This window comes from Thunnus maccoyii, chromosome 13 (genome assembly GCF_910596095.1).
Source record: "Thunnus maccoyii chromosome 13, fThuMac1.1, whole genome shotgun sequence".
Taxonomy (NCBI): Eukaryota; Metazoa; Chordata; class Actinopteri; order Scombriformes; family Scombridae; genus Thunnus; species Thunnus maccoyii.
In genome coordinates, this window is record NC_056545.1 from 4,484,481 (window position 1) to 4,505,970 (window position 21,490).

Consider the following 21,490-nt stretch of genomic DNA (forward strand, 5'->3'; position numbering starts at 1 on the left):
GTAACAGTTATTAAATTTATGAGGGTAGGCCACCGCTAATGATAGTTCAATAAGGAGAGATCAGTTGTAAGTGTATAACGCTATTTATTGATGTTAGCAACATTTTTGGGGATTAGCCTCAATGTGAAGAATCTTCAAAAAAGCATAAAGGACCCCCCCCAGAGTCTAGATGCTGGTGGTGGTGGAGTGGAGCTAGGAGATGGTTGATGGAAACCTTTGGATAAGTCTTCCTGTCTTCCTGGATATCATGGAGAGTCATGGTGGTGATGGGGTGGAGGTTGGTAGCGCAATAGAAGGTCTGAAAAACAGGCTGGCAGAATTACAGCGATATTTAGAGAACAGCATCTGGCTTGAGGAACGCGGGCAGAAAGATCATTGGTCAGGTATGGTGATGTCAGAATTGTGAATGAAGGGATTTTGACAGCTTGGAAAAGTAGAAATGATGGAGAAAAATAGAACAGGAGGAAATAGGTGACGTTCATCCATAGATGAATACAGGTAAAGGCGGAACACGAAGGAAGACATCTTCCTTCTTGAACTTTCACCAAAGCTTCATTAGTTAGCATGACACCAACAGAGATTTCATAATTCAGTACTAATGTGGACATAACATGCTTTTTTTGTGATTATCATTTACATACTGTTATAATGTTGGATGTCTATGTTAAAGATGTTCAAAATTACTAAAACATGAGGTGAATCTATGTAAATATGATTTCTGAAAGTCAAAAGCCAGAGCTTTATCCTGCTTTGAATGCTCCATTTGCAAAGTTACCTCTACCTCCCCATCGCACTGATGTCAGATTGTTCCCGCATGTCCACAAATGGCTGTCTGTTCTGTAGTTTTTGTTGCTAAGGTTGTTCATGTCACATATTTCAGATCACATTTTTGTTTGAACATCTACGGATGTATTTGAGAAGCTGACATTTTGAGTAAAGAATGAGAAAAAGAGGTGAAATCCTACTACTACTGTTTGTTTACGTAGCCTCTGCATTCAGAGGCAGCTTTCAGAAGCTGACCAATCAGAACAGAGTGGGCTCATCAGGAGGGCGGCCTTAAAGAGACAGGAGCTAAACAGCCTGTTTTACAGACAGAGGCTGAAATGAGGGGCTGCATAAAGAGCCGGTATAAGATAAATAAGGCGTTTTTGGAACTGTAAATCATGCAAAGATAGAGCCCCAGAATAAAAACATAGCTGGAAATGTGCATGATACATCCCCTTTAAGTATAAATTACTTTATATGTTATTCAGTACATGGACCAAAAAGTGCCATAGATCAAGAGATGACATCTGTGCAAATTCCATTTGCTGTGGAAGATGTAAAAAAGCAAGCACAAACTTTCATGGTGAACATCTGTAGGGTTCCTCCCCAAACAACCATTTTGACATTGATATCTGAATATACTGGAAACTTCAGTCTTTGTGTGAGCTCCAACAGTATGCAGAAAGAAATAATGACATGTTTATGCAATGATCTGATACTAACCAATGTGAAGACAGAGGGGATGGTGAGGGCAGTTATTATCCATGACCAACCCATCACCTATCAGCTAAGCTCTTATAACTACCCAGGGGTCCACATTAATGACATCAACTGGAGAAGCCATAATAAAAAATCCTCAGATAGAGTGCACATTGCCATCTACTGGTGAAATAAATTTAGTGCAATTAACCTGCACATCAGTATGGGTACTCCTCACACATCCAGCAGCACAAGTTTAGTGTGAATAGTGTAGCAGTGGTTTAATTATGCTGATGTTTCTATGTTGTGTGTGTTTTGCTGTTTTATACTTTCTGCTAAGCTTTAGATTTGAGCATAATGTGATTAAGCTAACAGAAACACATGAATTGCTGGGGCAATTATGAACACTGTCTTTATTTTACATTGGCGTAAATAAACCTTCAAATAAATCTTCCTTCAAATGTGCAAATTTGTGGATCTAAATTATTTTTTCACATAAAACTTGAACAGAAATGTGTGATAATAATGCAACCAAAGCATGCAACCAGATTAAATAGATTCATGTCTCCATTGAAAATGCAGTTACATTACATTTGCAGTCAGGTGTCCATATGAACATTGAAGCAGTTTTTGCTCGCTGTAATCATTCTTCCTGTTCATGCTGACCATTAGTAGATCTCTTCCAAATACTCTTTCAATGTAAGTGATGAGGGACAAAAATCTGCAGTCCTCGTTTTGAGCCAAAATGTATTAAAAAAAAATTTCTGAAGATAATATGAGACTTCAGCCATCGGAGTTAGTCAAATAATTAATGGCCAGTATGAACAGGAGGAATGATTACAGCAAGAAAAAATGTGTCAATATTAATTTGGGCACCTGACTGTTGTTTTAGGACAGAAAAATTGTGAACCTATCCTTTAAGACCATGTTTGAGAAGCACAGAGTGGTTAAAGGATAAGGCTAGTATCATTTAATATATTTATTATTATCAAGGAATCCCTTGTAGATGAAACCAACAATGAATTTATCCTGCTAACAAGTGTTGTTTGTTTAGTCGAGGGCTCTCTGCCTTAGACCTCCGCTGCTGTCACAAAACAAAATTACATAAAATCATTTCAATGAACATGACAAATGTAGTTTGTAGGGAACAGTTGATTTCTAGCAGCAGAACAGGCACTCTGAAATTCATTGTATCTGTTTAACCACTGTTCAATTTAATGCAATAGCGGTTGCCAAAACTGTGACCGTGATTATTATACTTCTAAAAATAACCTCCTACCTACACCAGGAGATCTGTTAAAGAAAGAAGTTTTGGTTTTATTAATCAGGAGGATTAGTGATGAAACAAATAGTTGCAGATCGCATGAATAAGCAACAGCATTTCACAGCCCCACAATTGTTACATTCTTAACCTACCGAATCAGAATTACAGCCTTATATAACCTGCTCAACCTCACCTTGACTGGACTAATTATCATTAACACATATGGGAGGTAAGAAAATACAGCACATGACTAGACAATATGATTTGAACACCTTCATTAAACACAATTTTTTTCAATTATTTATCTACTTATTTACTTTTATTACATGTGTTTTACTGCGTATGTGCTTAAAGGATAGGTTCACAATTTCTCTCATCTGTCTTAAAACAGCTTTAAATGATGCAACAAGTCAGTCAAAGAGAGAGTTAAAAATATTGACAGAAAGCTTTCAGGACCTGATTCTAACTTATCGCTCAGCTTTCATGAGTTAATTAGGCTACTACTCAGTAATATTTTTCATATCAGTTGTAAACAGTACTTAAAACATTTAGTTTGACAGTCTCACAAGTAATTTTAAAATCACACATCATTATTGTATTTTCTGGTTTTGACATTGAAATGACTGATTTACTGTAATCTGCAGAAAAGTTCAATTATGGTGTGTCAGCAGTGGAAAGTAGTACATTTCCTCAAGTACTTTAGTACAGTTTTGAGGTACTTGTAATTTACTTAATACAAGTACAATACTTCCACTCCACTACATTTCAGAGGGAAATATTGTACTTTCTACTCCACTACATTTATTTGACAGCTTTAGTTACTTTTCAGATGAAGATTTGACACAATGGATAATATAACAAGCTTTTAAAATACAACACATTGTTAAAGATGAAACCAGTGGTTTCCAACCTTTTTGGCTTTTGACGTCTTACAAAAAGCAGTGTGTAGTCGGGGTCACATTTCACATGTCTATGAGTTGTTAACAGCTCCACCAAATAGTGATTTTTCCCTCTAAACTTCTCACATGCTTTCATTTCAATAAATGTTCAAATGATCCAATATTTCACCAAAAATCAAAGATTAGAGATAAAGTCCCAAAAACTGAAAACAGGTTTGTGTATCAAAACTTTGTTTCTTCTTCTTCTTTCCTCTCCAATTAATCATCTCACAACCCCTCAGATTTATCTGATGACCCTTTGGAGGGGCCCAACTTCTAGGTTGGGAACCACTGGACTAAACTAGCTAAACTGTATATAAAGTAGCTACAACAGCAACATGCTGCTTACACACTGATGCTTCAGTATTAATAATCTAATGATGTCATATATAATAATATATCAGTCAGAGGGACCAAACCACTACTTTTACTGCAATACTTCAACTACATCAAGCTGATAATACTTCTGTACTTTTACTGAAGAAGGACTTTTCATGCAGGAGTATTTTTACATTGCTGTATTGGTACATTTGCTAAGGATCTGAATACCTCTTCCACCACTGTGGTGCGTTTACTGCTTCAAACTAGTTAGGACAAGTGTGAGCAATTCAAGTAATCACGTTGTTCTGAGTCATTCCTTTGTATCCAAACATTTCCAATGAGTCAACTAAAGGATTAAAGTCATGCTCAACAAACAATCAACGGCAGCAGCATTTAAAGTGCTGTCTTATAAAAGAGGTAGAAGAGACGTGAGTCGCATCTACAGTGTTTTTTTACAGGCCCTGAATGCAGCTCTTCCCATTGACCAGGCATCCCTTCCGGTAGATGAGGTCAACTTTTCCCTAGATCCGCCATTTCAGTCCCGGAGTTTCTTGTTGCACATTAGTTTAGAATATTTTGTCATTTTAACGTTTAAGCAGTTGAGTGTCGGGTTTTGTTGCGCAGCAATAACACAGTCAATTTAAACGCCGTAACATTACTCGTGGAAGTTGCTAAATTCACGGTATTACACCGTTTTTGCAGGAGCAGCGTTACTGAACCAAAGTTTTTGTATGAGTTGCGGATAGGGAGAGGCGAAGGGGAAAGGCCTCAAGCCTCGGACGGGAATTTACAACCATGGCCGGTAATTTTGATGCCGAAGACCGTGCTAGCTGGTACTGGGGGAGGCTGAGCCGCCAGGAAGCCGTTTCTCTCCTACAGGGACAGAGACATGGCGTTTTCCTGGTGAGGGACTCAATAACCAGTCCCGGTGACTACGTGCTGTCCGTTTCAGAGAACTCCAAAGTGTCCCATTATATAATCAACAGCATCAGTAACAACCGGCAATCCGGCTCAGGTAACGTTGAATTGTTTGTCACCTTAACCGAGCTTCCTACACATGCTCACCCGACACTAACAACATATAAAGTGTTTTTATTTTAATTCAGGAATGCTAGGATTTTAGCCTCTCTCGTCATTGATCACAACGCCGCGCCAAACTCCCATTAGGAAATAATCCAGTTTAACTAGGTCTTAGTAAATCTGCACACAAATTCCTCTTTTATCGCAGAAGTTAGAGTGTTTTCTGTGTTTTCGCTTGGTATTTTCAAATTCGGCGTATGTAAAACTCAAAAATCTTGACTCACCTCCAACAAAAATGAAAACTTTTACATGTGGGTTTACACTGCTCGCTACCGCCCACCGCGGTGTAATTTAACGTTATTTAAGGATGGTGTCGCTAATTGCCAAGCTACTAACGAGCAGGACAGGAGAGACAGAGGTGTTGACACTTTTTTAATTTTTTTTTTTTTACTGATATAACAAGTGGTTTGCTGTATGTGGGATAATCCGAATGTATCAGTTGAAATAGTGAAGTAAAGCAAATCATAATATAGAGTGTACACATGGTGTACTTTATCGATAAGCAAAGTAACAGTTAAGTGGAGTACTTTTTAAATGGAGTTTGGTGTAACTTTACCGTTTAACTAGCTAGCCACCGACAACCAATCAGGTTTAATGTATTCAATCACGGTACTTGAGATCATTTATTTCTGTTTTCCTGACTGAGGGTTGAGGCGGAGTTTTGTCCTTGTTTAGGCAGCAAGACGGTAGCTCAGCGGTAGTGAGGTGAGGTGAGGCGGACTGCTGCTGCTGCTGCTGCTGCAGGGATTGAATGGAGCCGGGCAGGCCCGGCTGTCACAACTGGAGGATGACTGGTCAGATTGGTGTTTCAGGAATGTCTATGATCCTTCCCTGTTGCACACACTCACACACACACACACAAACAGTCCTGCTCACAGGTCTACTGCTTATAGCTGTCACACAATTCCTGTCCTTTCTGAGCATCCTTGGCATTGGGCAGTTTTATCACTGTCTCCCTGTAGTAAATCATCAGTGGTGGGCTGTTATGGTATCCTAGTCTGCTAAAGAAAGAATGAAAACTGATATAAGTAACAGTGGTCAAGTGTATGTTGAAAGTAGAGCTGCTATGAGTAGCCAGTATGATCATCATCGATTAATCTGCCAATTATTTCTTCAATTGTTTTGTCTACAAAATGTCAGAAAATAGAGAAAAATGCCTGTTAAAGCTCAGAGACACATCTTCATGCATCCTATTTTTCCCAGATATTCAGTTTACTATCATGTATGACACAGAAAAGCTTCAAATTCTCACATTTAAGAAGCTGCAACCACTGAATATTTGACTAAAACAGTTATTCGCTCATCAGCAGTTGCGGATTAATTTCCTTGCGATCGATTAATCAGTTAATTGACTTATTCGATGCAGCTCTATGAGATTTGTCAACCTGTAGAGAATTTGCTGGATTGTTTGTAGAGAGGTAGATAATCTGTGGTTGAATGAGGCCATTGTGGATAACATTGTAAATCATTGAGCAGCACTGCTTTATAGCAATATTAGATTTACAGGATTTTTGCACTAATGTGTTGTATCACCTCGATTTGTCATGCATTTAAATCACCAAATTATCCCCATACCAGACATTGTGGTTATTTATAAAAGATTTCTCATTGGTATTTCCAGATTATATTGTGATATAAAATTACGTTAATCCCTTCCACCGCTTGTGAAACAGTCCTGGATGCTTCTGATTGAAAAGTTTAGAAAAGCAGATGTTTGGTGCTCTTTATTGGGAGCGGGGAAGTTAACCCGCTTAGTCCTCATCTTTTGAAGCATTTTCTCTCGTAAAACTGAAACTTATTGTTTGCAAACATCTCAAATGAATTATAAATCCCACCTTCATGCTGGGGGGGGGGGGCAAGCTTTTGAATGTGGCGTCTTCTTTGCTTCATTCTTGTGCACCAAGCAGGAAGGGACTCATCACTGCAGTATTTAGCTCATTTCAGCCGCACTCCAAAACAAACTTAGGTCAAGCCACTCAAAGGTGAGACTTATTCTTTTATCTCAAACAGTGTGTTTTGCCTATGCTAGAAGAAGTTTTAAGAATATGAATGTAGGTTGGGTCATTAGGAGCGTCTTAATCCCCCTCCTGCTGTGTCAGTGTTGGTTCCCCATTTGCCATCACAAGCTGCCCACCTCACCTTCGATATCCAGATCGTCCTGAAAGATGCTTTATGTTTTAAACCTTGAAGACAAAGTCAAGATGAAAATGTGAGATGTCTTAAGATGAAAGTTGTGTAGTCTTTACTTGCCGACACATCAGGTTAGTTGTCAGCACATCAACACTTTAAGGGACTTGATTGGACTTTTGGTTAATAGTTGATGCTCTTGCTTACAGTGTGAATGCAAAATTAGATGCTGCCAGTTAACTGTGGCACGTGTCGCTCTGTCCACTAGAGGTGTGAACCTTCGCTGCCCTCACGATTCGATTTGGATTAACATGTCAAAACAATTCAAATGCTCAGTGTATCGCATCCTCAGAATTTTATATTACTGCACATGGCTACTTTTTCATCAATTAATACAAGCAGTCAGATAAATCGCAACTCCCTTTTTATTTAGAAAGTGCTTCTGACTACAACAGTCTATAATATAAAAAGCTTCATCTTTTCAAAAGCAGTATCTGCTCATTAGTTGACAGCGCCTTCTTAATTCTTGGCTGATTAGCTGGGCTCGCTGTAGTCTTTATGGTTGCAGACGCTAGCTTAGCGTGGAAATGGCTAACGTGGTTCCTCAAATTCGTTGTATTACCAAAGTATTTAATTTTTGTTTGGCAGATTTTACTCACAGCGTGCGTTTTGTCGAGTTTGTGATTCTCAGTAAGTTCATAAAATCCGAAATGTGCCCAGATGTCCTCTTTTAAAATACTTTTTAATCATTTGCTGCTGATCTCTGCCTCCCTTCGTCATATCTCCCAACATATAAAAGTAACGTTAGCCTAACGTTCTCCCACAATTCAATGCAAGAGAGCGACATTGCTTCCTGAAGGTAACTGTAACTTTACAACTTTATTGTCCAGCCGAGGCCACAAAGTCAACAATCACTTTTAGTAGGCTATAATTTTAATCACAATAAAATCTTATTATTAGAAATTAATTGTAGAGTTGGGGTTGTTTTTTTCATGTATGCCTAATTATATTTCCAAACTCTCGATTATGTTCTGTCACTGCATTGATGCAGAATCGTCCATGTCTGCATTGCGATGCTTCTTAGAATCAAGAGATTTCAAGAAATATTAATTATGGACATTGGTATTTATTATTTGTTTTGTGTCTTTTTATGATTTTTACCTTCAACAAACTCATATGTCACCTTTCCACCGCCAGGTTTGGCTCCTCCTCGGTTTCGGATTGGGGATCAGGAGTTTGAGGCGCTGCCGGCCCTGCTGGAGTTTTATAAGATCCACTACCTGGACACCACCACACTCATAGAGCCCATAAGCAAGGCCAAGCACGCAGGATTCATCAGCTCCTCCTCTGTTGGCGTCCCCCAACAGCCCGAGGAGGCTGAGTTTGTTCGAGCACTGTTTGACTTCCCTGGCAACGATGAGGAGGACCTCCCTTTCCGCAAGGGCGACATCCTGCGCGTGTTGGAGAAGCCGGAGGAGCAGTGGTGGAACGCTGCTAACCAGGAAGGCCGAGCCGGAATGATCCCCGTCCCCTATGTGGAGAAGTACCGGCCCGCCTCGCCCACCGCTGCCGGCCTGGGTCCCCCTGCTGCGGGGACGGGACAGGGGGGGCTTGTCGGAGGTGTAGCGGGCAGCACAGATGGAACAGGGGCCCCTCAGGCCAACCCTCTGGGGGACCCAGGCCAGTACGCTCAGCCTGTAGTCAACACCCAACTTCCCAACCTACAAAACGGGCCTGTCTATGCCCGAGCCATTCAGAAGAGGGTGCCCAACGCCTACGACAAGACGGCGCTCGCTCTGGAGGTAGCAATTCCACTCACCATGAATTTTCTCCAAGGCTGTCCTTCTATTCACTGTTAACCTCTTTTTGTCTCTCTGTTTTTCTTTTTTTTTTTTTATTTGGGTCTCAGCTGAGGCAGCGTAGATTGTCCTGATTGTTAATGGCTTACTCATGCATGTGAGCATCCACACAAAGTATCTTTACAAATGCAAGCTGACAGCGCACATGAAGACACTCACAGTGGAGATGGCTCTATAGAGAAAGACGGGCACAGGACCTTTACAATGGCCTGTTTCTGTACATTGAGGCCCATTAGAGTAATGTGAATGTTGCATTGTACTTCATTACCACTGGAGTCCAGTGTAACAGGGCATGTTGTTTTCTATGAACAGATAAATAAGCAGTGTTTGCTTTAAATGGTAAATAAGATGCAAACAATGGCAGAGGTTAATAAAGACAGTTTGACATCATCTGGTTTGTTGTCCTCTGAGACCATCCGACAGTGTCTCTCCGTCACACACACTTGTTTACTGTGTTCAGCACACTGTTAACAAACTGATGGAGTAATGAGCCTTGCCTGTGAACTCATAACTCAGAGTTCATGGATTAAATGTGCTTAAGAAGGAGGATTTTTAGTCAATTTGTCCTGAGTAACCAGAGGGAGCTAGCCATTAGCGGTCATTTTATTTAAATAATTTCAGCATGTGACCGTCGGCTGACATGCCAGCAAGGTAGTGATTAGCCCTCATACAGGATGCTGTGGGTATATTTAGTCACTGGTGTGTTGTGTCAGTGGTTTTCTCTTAAAGACTCCGTCTCCCAACTTGTTTCCATCTCTCATACGTATGGTGGGGCTTTCTTAAAGGATAAGTTCACAATTCTTTCTTGGAGTGTTTCTTAAAACAATAGTCAAGTGCCCAAATGAACATTGACACATAATCATTCCTCCTGTTCATACTGGCCATTAGAGACGCCCTTACAATGTAAGTGATGGGGGACAAAATGCACAGTCCGTATTTAGTTTATCTGAAGATTAGGGCAGTTATTTTCATTATCAGTTAATCTGCAGATTATTTTCATTTTGTCTATACAATGTCAGAATTAGTAAAAAAAAAAATCCACCTTATTATTTCCCAGACCCCAGATAACATCTTTAAATGTCCTGTTTTTTTTTCCAAACAACAATCTACAACCCAAAGATATTCAGTTTACTATCATACATGACAATGAAAATCGTTAAATCATCACATCTGAGAGGCAAATATCAGCAAATTTTTGGCACATTATTTGACTATTATTATAAGTATTAGTGTTATTAGTCTTTCTTAAACAAGGACCATGCACAAAAAACATTGATCACTAAATGAGAAGAGATGATTTATGCCAGATTTAGCTATTAGCTAATTTCCATCTGCAGTCCCTTGGCAGGTACACAGAACAATTACCAGTTAATAAAAACATTCATTTACATGCAACAACATTACATAGTCTATCACACTAACAATTCTACAGACAAATCTAAAAACACACATCAACATAGAAATACCAGCACAGTACAACTACAGAATTACAGTTCATTACAATTTTAAAATCTGAATCACTGTAAAATTAATGTTGACATGACTGGTTGCTCAATATCCATTTTTTTGCACCATGGGAAAAAGAATGAAAGTCTGTGCAAGTTATAAGCACAGCTGGAAGCATATTCCAGTGTTTGATGGCCGTAAATGAAAAAGCAGATTGTGCAAAGGCAGTCCACCGCTGAGGGATGTGCAAGTCTGAGTTTAGAGCAGATCGAGAGGTTCTGCTCATTTGCTCAGAGCAAAGCTGAAAAAAAACTTTTCAATGGTGGAGGAGGATGTAATGGGAAATTGCTGATCACTCAATAAACACACAAAGAGAGCATTGTTAGGTTATGAAATAATGTAATCAAATAATACAATCAGAAGTATAATGCATCATAGTTCTGGAGACAAAGATACCACCTAGCTATCTTTTCTTTGTCTGAAAAGTTGGCACTTAACCAGTCCCTTACTAACTAACCTAGGAACAGTCTTTCTTCACGACCATATATGACAGTACATAAGCATGCACCAAGTAGCATCACAAAGTAACATTACTACTATATTAAATTAAGGACAAACCACACTATCCTCTAAAGGCTTATCAGATTTACACATAAACATCTACATAACTATAGTTTATCTTATCACTGGCTCAGGTAAGGGTATAACAGAATAAACTTAACTGTTAAACACACAACTGCGACAAACACACAGCAAAGAACTAAGTTTAGAATAGACAAAGCGCAGAGGAATTTAGAACATGTGTGAAACACAAACTAACACTAAACTGAACTTAAACACTATCTGAAACATGTATGATATATTCAAGAAATACATCAAATGATAACCTATTATTCAGTTTTCTTTTACAAGCAGCATTGTGAATTATCTTGAATACCAGTCGGACTTCTGACAGAGATTTTCAAAACTTAAGAGACTGTATTTGGACAATATGTTACAATAATGTTGATTTCATGATTTCCTATTGAACACTTTTATGTCTTGTTTAAGAGTTTCAGTTGGTTTCAGCACAGTCCTACTGGCCTGGGACCAGCAGGATATACAATAATGAAGATGTGAAACAATCATAGCATGCAAAAATGTTTTTGATGCTTCTGTTGTTGATGAGTTCCTAATAACCATGTTATATTTCAATTTTTTCTCATCTTTTTAATATGGCTTTCAAAAGTCAAGTTGGAATCCAAACTGTGTATCCACTCAGCTGTGGATACACAGTTTGTTTTTGTTTATTAGCAAAATAAATCAGCACTGTTTTTTTTTTTATATATTCATGGTAAGACACGAGTCACTCAGCCATTTAGCAACTGTATAAAGCGTTAATGAGAGCTTAGTGGCCACTTGTTCAGCATCTCTCCCGTGAGTGTAGACAACTGTGTCATTAGCATACATCTGAATATCCACATCCTTACAAACAGGGAGATCACTGCAAAAATATCAAAATAGTTGCCTGTTCAGCTGCAGCGGAAGGGTGGTAACAAAAAGAAGGAATTTGGCACTGAAAATGCAGTTACTTTGAAATATATTTACTTGATTTGACTAATTTGGATGGCTGAAGCTTCATATTGGCCTCAGATAAACCTTTACATTTTTACACAGAAGGACAGGATTTTGTCCCCCATCACTTATATTGTAAGTGCATTATGAAGGGATCTTCTAATGACTAGTATGAAGAGGAGGAATGATTACAGCGAGAAAAACCTGTTTCAATGTTTATTTGGGCACCTGACTGTTGTTTTAAGACAGACTTGAAATATTGTGAACCCATCCTTTAAACTCAGGAAGAGCTGCTGAAGAGGACATTCAGAAGTTAATTTCATAGCTAAAATGCATTTAAGACATAGCATGTGTCAGTTTGATTGAATTATATTTTGCACACACACAGTCTACCTTCTGGACAAGTGCTGGTTTGGTACCAACTTTAAACACAGCCACCTCTTAAATTTCCCACCAGTCAGTCGTTGGGGCTCTCTGTGCAGCCCTGTTTACTTGAGTCGTCTCAAGAAACACAGACGCCACCATTTTGTTTGAATTAACAAGAGTGAAAGATGGCGTTTATGTGTGTGCTGCTGTTTGAGAAGGAGCAGACTAGATGACGGCACACTGTTTATCAACCTCTGCAGTTGTTGAAATGGGTCGCAATATATTTGTGCAGCCTGGCCAAGTATGGACTGGTCATAGTGAAATTCACAGGGCTGCACACTATGTTTTCACTGTAGATGAGGACTAACAGTTAATCCATAATGCAGTCAGTGTTATTTTATTTTTTTGGCAAATTAGCAGTTTATAACTCAAGTTTCATCTGCCTGTTGGAATTTAGTATTTCAGTACATCTGCGTCACCTGCATTTCAGTTCTTGGTGCAGTAATTCCCAATGAAAGCACTGCGATGGAAAGACCACCAACTCACATAAAATAAGCGCTGTGATTAGGACTGAAATGGGCTAACATGAAGACAATGTTAGGCTGAATTATGTGAAATAAGATGGCAGTTCAGTCTGATTATCAGGCTAAAGCTGCTAATATATAATGTAGATAAATGTAGAATTGAAGTTTTAGTGGGCTTGAAAACTCTGAATTGACTTGTTGTGAAACACTGTTAATAACATTGAATCCAAAATGAATTTATATTGAAGACCTTCCATTGACAGTATGGTATCAATCAGTTCTACAGGAAAATAAGTCATGAAACAAGCAGTGTCATATTGTTTCTGAATGGTTTTGCCGTTCTGCAGTTGTAAAAAAAAAAATGAAGATGGGTCAGTCAATTTTATGTCAATACTTTTCTTTCTGTGGGCTTGACAGCATTTCAGTCAGACATTGAGCTTTTATTGATGAGTCTGACTTGCATGAACTGATTCTGCCAGTTTATCCTGAGCGGAGAGGGAGTTTCTTGTATAATACATCCTATATTACATATATATTTTCAATCAATCTATCAATTTATTAGGGCTGTAGTCAACCAAAGAAAATCTTGGTCGACTGAAATTGTACATAACGGGACAGAGTTCTGTATTTCTCTGTTTTGTGTCTGCAGGTTATGCTAACCCATTGTTGCTAACTTTGGAGCTAACCCCCTTTACTTTTCCAGCATTTTGGGAAACAACAGACGTGACTTTTTAGCGTTTATTAACTGACACACTGTAGTCTGTACTGTACATTTACTGCTAGACTGACAACTTACTACTAACCTTTTCCTCTTCCCCGCTCGCATCCACCGTCACTTCTCTGCCCCTCGCTCCTTCCCACTCGCTACGCTAACATACTCCTTAACGGAGCCACGCTACCAACAATTTCCAAGGCAACGACAGACGTTGACTCACGTACCGGAACAGCGCTGCACTGAGACTCCCAAACGCTATCGATTCATTCGGATATCAAATATTAAAAAATATTTTTTTTGGCCTGGCGGGAGTTCTCGTTGTGTCATTATGGAGAAACACAGATTCAGTAAACGTTCAGTACGTTCAATAAACGTTGAGTACAGTTGGACCCAGCAGTCTCCGTTAGGTTGGGCGAGTTCAAAGTTGTGAAAACAACAGGGGTGTTTTGAATACACCCCCCTTGTTTTTACAGGTAATTTGTTAGTCTGTCCCTCCCGCCGCAGGAAATAATGGATTAATCCTGGAAAGCTGTTGATGTAGCACCTTTCTCCTTATGAAAATAACACGGAGATTATTCGACCAATGAGAATTTAGTCGGACGAGAGCATATCGACCAACTAATCGACCAGTCGACCAGCAGACTACAGCCCTACAATTTATATAGCACCTTTCATACAGGTCGAATGTGCTTTACAAGTGATTAACAAACCCACAGGATGGTTAATATGGATTGGGAGACTAATGCACACCAAGATACAAGTAAAATACCAAAATTAAAACAAGGTGACTTGCAAATAAATAAAGACATTTCTAGATTTAATATTAGATTAGAATTTTTTTTAAAACCTACTTTATATGAATTAATTGAATGAGACAACAATAAAAGATAAGTAAAAGGTAAGAGAACAGTTAATATAATAAAAGAAAATATGAGCAATAAAAGACAAAATAAAATTATAAAACAAACAAAATAGATTATAGTAAAACAGTAAAATGTTTAATAAAAAGATGTATTACGTGATAATTAAACCATAAATTTATAAGACACTACATAAAAGCCAGGCTTAACAGATGGTCTTTTAGTCTGTGTTTAAAAAAAAAAAAAAGAAAAGTCAATATTTACAAGTTCTTCAGCGTATATTAATTACATATATATATTTTGTCCTTTGACAGGTGGGAGACATGGTAAAAGTGACCAAGATCAACGTCAACGGCCAGTGGGAGGGTGAGTGCAAGGGCAAACGAGGCCACTTTCCCTTCACCCACGTTCGACTGTTGGAACAACACCATCCTGACGACGAGAGCTGAGAAACATACGCACTCCCATCACCTCGACAGTGTCCAGCACATCCCTTCCCTTTGGTCGTTTTGTCATGCTCAGAATGAAAAAAAAAAAGATTTATATAAGCACACAGTTTATGAACCTATGAGCTAAACCGGTCAGCCACTCCTGACCATGCCAATGCAAGACGTGTCGGACGATTTGAACGTAATGTCATGTTGATGGACGTCGGGTCAAACGAACAGTTTACACTACGGTCAGACTGATATCGGTTTGCTTATATTAGCTTTTTTTTTGCCACTGTTGGCCTCCTTCCTGACCACAGCCACTTAAAAATTCTCTGAAACCTGCAATGACATATTCCTTGTATTCAGGTAGATAGCAGCATTTATTTGTTTAGTATTTATTGTGATGGGTGTCTTTAGCCGAAGTAAACAGTTAGTCTAGCTGAATCAAAAGGCAAAAGAATAAGACAGCTTTCCATAACTAAAGCAGTTTCATTTACATTTTGAACAGTGTTTATTGAACAGGTTAAAGAGATGAGACATTTTAGGGTGCTTTCACACCTAACCTTTTTGGCGGAGTTCATTATTTATGACACTTGAGGTCCAGTTGCAGTCTCGACTAATGTCTAAAATCTTCATGAACTCTTTGTGATGCCAAATAAGAGACGCATACGGAGCAGTAAAGTGCTGCAAGACTTGTTTTCAGTCACTGAACTTTGACTATCACCAAAATTGACAGATAATTAATCAGCAACTATTTTGATAATCATTTTCTATTTCATTTCCTGTTTTCAACTTCTAAATGTGATGATTTAATGCTTTTCTTTGTCATACATGATAGTTAACTGAACATCTTTGGGTTTTGAACTGTTGGGTTAGGGTAAGTCAGGGTTAGGGTAAGTCAGGGTTAGGGTTAGTCAGGGTTAGGTTAGGGTTAGGGTAGGGTTAGGGTAGGGTTAGTTGGTTGGTCAACGCAAGACATTTGAATGACTTTGGAAAAGTATTTTCTGACGTTTTATAGACCAAACGATAAATTGAGAAAATAATTGCCAGATTAATCGATAATGAAAATAATTCTTAGTTGCTGCCCTACACCAAAACTGTCAGATTAATGAGTTACCTGTCAGTCCGTATCAACTGTTACAGCATTTTTCTAGTTTGTTTATAAGTCTATCTAAACAGGAAATGGACCAGAACCTAACATGGGTCATTTTCTGACCAAATCAACCAAACTGCAGCTATTATGCATTGGTGTTTTTTTTTTTCACCTACTCGTGGTCATAGTTAGATAGAAGCTGCTAATTTTAATTGTCAGTTTCAAGAGTTTGAATACTGGCAAAAATGTCCACACACACTCCGCATTATTAAGCGCTAGAAACCGATATCAGTCAAACCCTAGTTTACACACCTCCAGCCCAGTATTGAAGTCTGCACCACGCATACACAGCAGCCTACTCTTCCCTTCCTGTGGTATCTATCCATCCCCACCCACTACTTTACATTATTACACAGAAGGGAAAAAAAAAAAATCAATTGCACACAGGAGACAAAACAACTTGACATCTCTCACAGAATCATGAATCAGTGAGTTTTTGTAGTGCTTGACTGTGAACTTCGGAGTGAAACGAGCAAAGACTCCCTATGACTCCGTCTTGTGGAGAAGGACGGTCCTCCTTGCAAAGACAACTTCACCAATACCAACTTATTACATACCACACTACAAACCAAGTCCTCTTTTTTTGTACTAAAAGTGGAAAATACTATGATAGAATTGACTATATATATATACACATCTTACATGCTAAATACTGTAAACATTTGTTCCTTCCTTATATTTGATTTTCTTTTACTTTTTGTTACCAGAGACTGGACACCTATTATTATTATTTTATGTTCCTCTTGTAAAAAAAAACAAAAAAAACAACAAAAAAAACACTATTCAGCGCCAGCATGGATGACTTCAAATGCAGCCGTGTGAAAGAACAAGACGCATCGTTTGAAGCAGAAAGGAAAGGTCCCCTGAGGCTGTTTTTAGAAAATGAAATGAGAAAGGCTGGGGGGGGAGGGGTTATTTTTGCCTTCCAGCAGGGTTGTTATGACATTGTCACTTGGAGATGCTTTAAAGATAAAAATCCACCCTAAAACACTAATGCTATTACATTTGTATGTATAACTGGTAAAACAGATGTTATGTCAATTTATGTAATTTCCAGTGCCATCAATTAAGGTGCCATGTTTGACATTTGCTGTAGGTTTGTTGTTTGTCATGAGCTTTTTCCACGTTGAATACACATGCTATGATTATACATATAGCTTTTAGGATATGGCGACAACTTATTGTCAAAAAGTCTCATGTGCAGAGCCAAATCAACAATATTTTGATCCATTTACAAGTATTGTGTGTGTGTGTATCCAAAGCCTGATGTATCTTACTCCTCTGTGCGGTAGAGCTCCATTGTTGTCCAAAAACTATTAAAAACACATCAGTGAGCCACACCGCTGCACTGGGTGACATGTTCCTTCATCATGAAGATTACCGTCACATTAATTTGTTTAGAAACGGCTCAAAGACTAATAACAGGGATGACGTTTTCAATTTAGTAGTTCCTTGTATGGCAGACACCACTGCGCGTTCTGTTTATAGAGCTTCATCGGCTTTTTGTGCTACATATCACAAACTCTTGACTTTATAGTAAAGTTATTTACAATTTACAGTGTAGTACAAAGTCAAGAGGTTGTGACATGTAGTACAACAGACTAATGAAGCACTAAACAGAATGCGCAGTGGTGTCTGCAGCACAAAGAACTACTCTCCTGAAACGTATACGTGATTGCTGTTATATTAGATGTTGGAACCGTTTCTAAACAAATTAATCTGACTGCAATCGTCTAGGCGAACGAACATGTCACCCAGTGCAGCGGTGTGGCTCATTGACGTGTTTTTAATGGTTTTTGGACAAATGTATTAAGCTTTGGATACACGTGCAAATACTTGTAAGTGGATCAATTCATTGTTGTTTTGGCTCTGCACATGAGATTTGTTGACAATATGAAAAATATAGAAAATCAGCAGCCCACTGAGCATCATGTCAATATGAGAACGAACCATGAAATGGTTTGTTACTGTAGTAATTTTGCTCTCGGCAGTTAAATGTCCCAACATACTGTTTCAGAATGCGTCCTTTTCCTCAGGCAGAGCAATCACTAACTTGAGGGGTCTTTATTAACATTATGTCCATTGTTACTTTAGGTAAGCTAGTGAGCGCTAATTAGGTGGCTTACAAATGGTTATAAAATGTGGTAAATGACTCTGATAAAACACTGTTACCAGTGACAATAACACTGTTTTTTTAGAGAAAAAAAACAATCATCCTGTGGTTAAAGTCTTATTGTTTATAGCGAACTACGATTGGGTTGTACCTTACACTTTCAATGGATGCTTCTTGTATGCCTTCATGTATATTAGGCAGTGCTAAACTACAGTAGGAACATGGTGAGTGACAAACCTCAGCTACACATAGAAAGTTGTTTTTTTTGTTTTGTTTCAGTCACCAGGGAGGATCTGCTGATTTACATCCTCTCTACCTCATGTCTGCTATCGGAAAAGACGAGGAGTTTTGAGTAGGAACTTACTGGCCTGAAGCTCCATCAGTCAGTATTGCTTTTAATAAATATCCAAACGGTTTCTATAACACTCATTTATTTACATTTTATCTTTGTGCTTTTGAAAATCACAGGTTCCAACATAGTCCTGGGGTCAGATATGGAAACAATGCCAATGCACAAAAAAATCATTCATATGCCACACTTCACGTCACACACATAAACTGGTATTTATAATAAAGAATGTATGATGAGAAGGCGTACACGTCACACATAGGTCAACATGGCATACACATGTTTTTTGTTTTTTTTGGGAAGTTGTGTGTGATATGGTGTAAACATCAAATGAAAAAATAAGCTGAAAGATTGAATAACACACATCATAATTCATTTAGGTTATAAGCATCTATTTACTATCTATTTTTTATATTTGGTGAATTTCTGCCATTATGGTGGAGCAGATAAAAATGTTGGTTTGTAAACAGTTGATTAAGGGTGCATCTGTCCAGTTATAGTTAAATGCACCTGTGCACAATTTCAGAGTGCACAATGTGCATATTTCTGATCTTGTACGAACACAGAAAGTTTGTCTTTACACAGATTTTTTTGCATCTGGCCCCAGATGTCCTGAAAATATGGTCCTGAGTTTACATTGTGTTTCTAATTGTGAAATTGTCCATTTCAATTTTTTTTTTTTTTTTGTAATTGAGATTCAAATTTAAGGTAATTATTTTTTGTACGCTACATTAATGCCATATTTTTATTACCATTATATATTTAATAATAATTTTGAACCACATCTGTCAGTCAGATACAGCCCCATATATTAATAAATACATGCAATACCCCTAAGCCTTCATATTCCATGTTTCTTTATATTTGAGCACTGCACAAATATTAAAATTTAGCACATACAGTGGTTAATATGCTGATAATGGTATAATGGTGGCCAATTAAAATGACTGTTACAGACAAAAGTGCTATAGTTATGAAGGGTGCCACTGCAAATTTGGTATGTTAGTGATTCTGGTGTGGCTCATTGACGTGTTTTTGAGGTGAGGTGTAATGCTTTAAAAAAAATAAAATTTGGTGTATCCCAAAACAATAATTTATCATATTGATGTACTTTATTGTAAAACAAAAACAGTTTTAAGAGCGTTAAATTCTCTAATGTATTATTTGTAATGACAAACTTTCAAAAAAAAAAATCACAAATCTAAATTGAAAATGCAATGAATTGCGTCAACTGTCATGTTTAGTCATGGTTTTGCATAATTTGACATCAATTGCATATCAAAAAGGTGGCATTTCAATAGTGTTTGTTGCTTGTGCTATAATTTTCTGTAATCTCCTTTCTTGGTTGTGTTTCACAGACTGGTCTATCCATTTTATACTGGTACCACTTGTTTGTTATGGATCCTCTTGTTTTCTATTTGTTGTAATGCCTTTATGCAAAGAATAATCTGGGTATTGCATTCAGATGCTTAAGATTATTTCTTATTCATGACATTATTGTAACTCAGCTGTGCCACAACAGTTAGTTGAGGACCAATGAATGCTTAAGACATGTTTTTTTTTTTTTTTTTTTAAGAAGATACCACTGGTGATCCTTTAATATGCACCTTATCTCCTTTACAGCTCAAGAAAAAATGCATTAAGTCTCACCATGCCAAATGATGTTTAATTGTTTTATGATTTTTTTTTTCTCCCCACAATGATCAAATATTTTTGCTTTTGTGCCATTCCAACCCAACCTTGAAGAGGATTGGAACAAGCAAAATAGGAATTTTTTAATTTTTTTTTTCTTTTTTTTTTTTTTTAAAGATTGTACAATGTGTCAAAGTGTTATGAAAATATATTATTTGAAGTTAAAATTTACCCTTTTATTTTCTGTAGCATGTAATGTGTTAATATACCTAGTCAATAAAAATGTACCAAATTGTCAGTTTGGACATTTCTGTCTCCATGTGGTGAATTTATTCTCTTGAATTACATCCAGTGTTTGCTGTTGATGTTCAATAGCAGCTAACTTTGCAATATACTGACTTGAAACTTAACTTTTTGAAGCACTTCCAGAACACATTTGTGGTCTCAGGATGAAGTAAACCATCACAACAATGTAGAAGAGAAGAGGAGAATGAATAGTGATATTGAATAGTGATATTAAGGTTAAATGAAAGTATGTCCCTGGGCCTACATTGTGCTTGTATTTTTCTGCATTCCCCTTACATTACTGTATGCTATGATACAATGTGTTGTACCATCGTGAATAGTTGCTAAGCAACTTATTATTTTTTATTTTCTTGTCAGAAAATAAGTTTGTCTGAATAACTGTAGTCTTCTTGTAAAATAACCTCACATTTGAGACATACAGTACCATCAACATTTTAATTATGTTCACTTCAAAGTGGAAAATGCTGAATGGATAATGTGTTTTTAAGATGTAAAATAAAATTAAACTTTGGGGATTTTTGCCTCAGGGGATTCAGTTCCCCCCAAAAAGAAAGATCAATGACTTTAAAATGTTTTCGGCCCCACTAAACTATTTAGAGAGAGGAATAAGTGTTATTACTCATGGCAACAAGTACATATATATATATATATAGAGAGAGAGAGAGAGAGAGAGAGAGAGAGAGAGAGAGAGAGAGACTCATTTGTCAAATTAACTGACTGACTCAATTTCAACTTGATTTTGCCTACTGGCAGTGGTGGAAAGTAACTAAGTACATCTACTCAAGTACAATGTTGAGGTACTTGTACTTGAGTATTTCCATTTGATGCTACTTTATATATTTGATGCTACTCCACTCCACTACATTTCAGAGGGAAATATTGGACTTTCTACTCCACTATGTTTATTTGACAGCTTTAGTTACTTTTCAGATGAAGATTTGACACAATGGATAATATAACAAGCTTTTAAAATACAACACATTGTTAA

The 21,490-nt window shown here is 37.7% G+C and overlaps 1 protein-coding gene and 1 long non-coding RNA gene across 5 annotated transcripts; one reads left to right on the forward strand and one right to left on the reverse strand.

The window, feature by feature from the left end:
* Positions 1-67: 67 nt before the first annotated feature.
* Positions 68-5,736, reverse strand: LOC121910127. The gene is made up of 2 exons (XR_006099592.1): positions 5,292-5,736; positions 68-310 (listed from the first exon to the last, which is right to left on the reverse strand). It is a non-coding gene; the product is annotated as an uncharacterized LOC121910127 (long non-coding RNA).
* Positions 4,462-15,391, forward strand: LOC121910126 (adapter molecule crk-like). 4 transcript variants are annotated; one of them, XM_042431170.1, is made up of 3 exons: positions 4,462-4,985; positions 8,354-8,996; positions 14,833-15,391. In XM_042431170.1, the coding sequence occupies exons 1-3, from the start codon at positions 4,783-4,785 to the stop codon at positions 14,965-14,967; spliced, it is 981 nt and encodes a 326-aa protein (XP_042287104.1). In that variant the 5' UTR covers positions 4,462-4,782; the 3' UTR covers positions 14,968-15,391. The 4 variants fall into 4 exon arrangements, with proteins under 4 accessions (XP_042287104.1, XP_042287102.1, XP_042287101.1 ...); XM_042431168.1 differs by lacking the exon at positions 14,833-15,391 and adding an exon at positions 9,104-9,443 and having other exon boundaries at positions 4,462-5,002; positions 8,392-8,996; XM_042431167.1 differs by having other exon boundaries at positions 4,463-5,002; positions 8,392-8,996.
* The last annotated feature ends 6,099 nt before the right edge of the window (positions 15,392-21,490 follow it).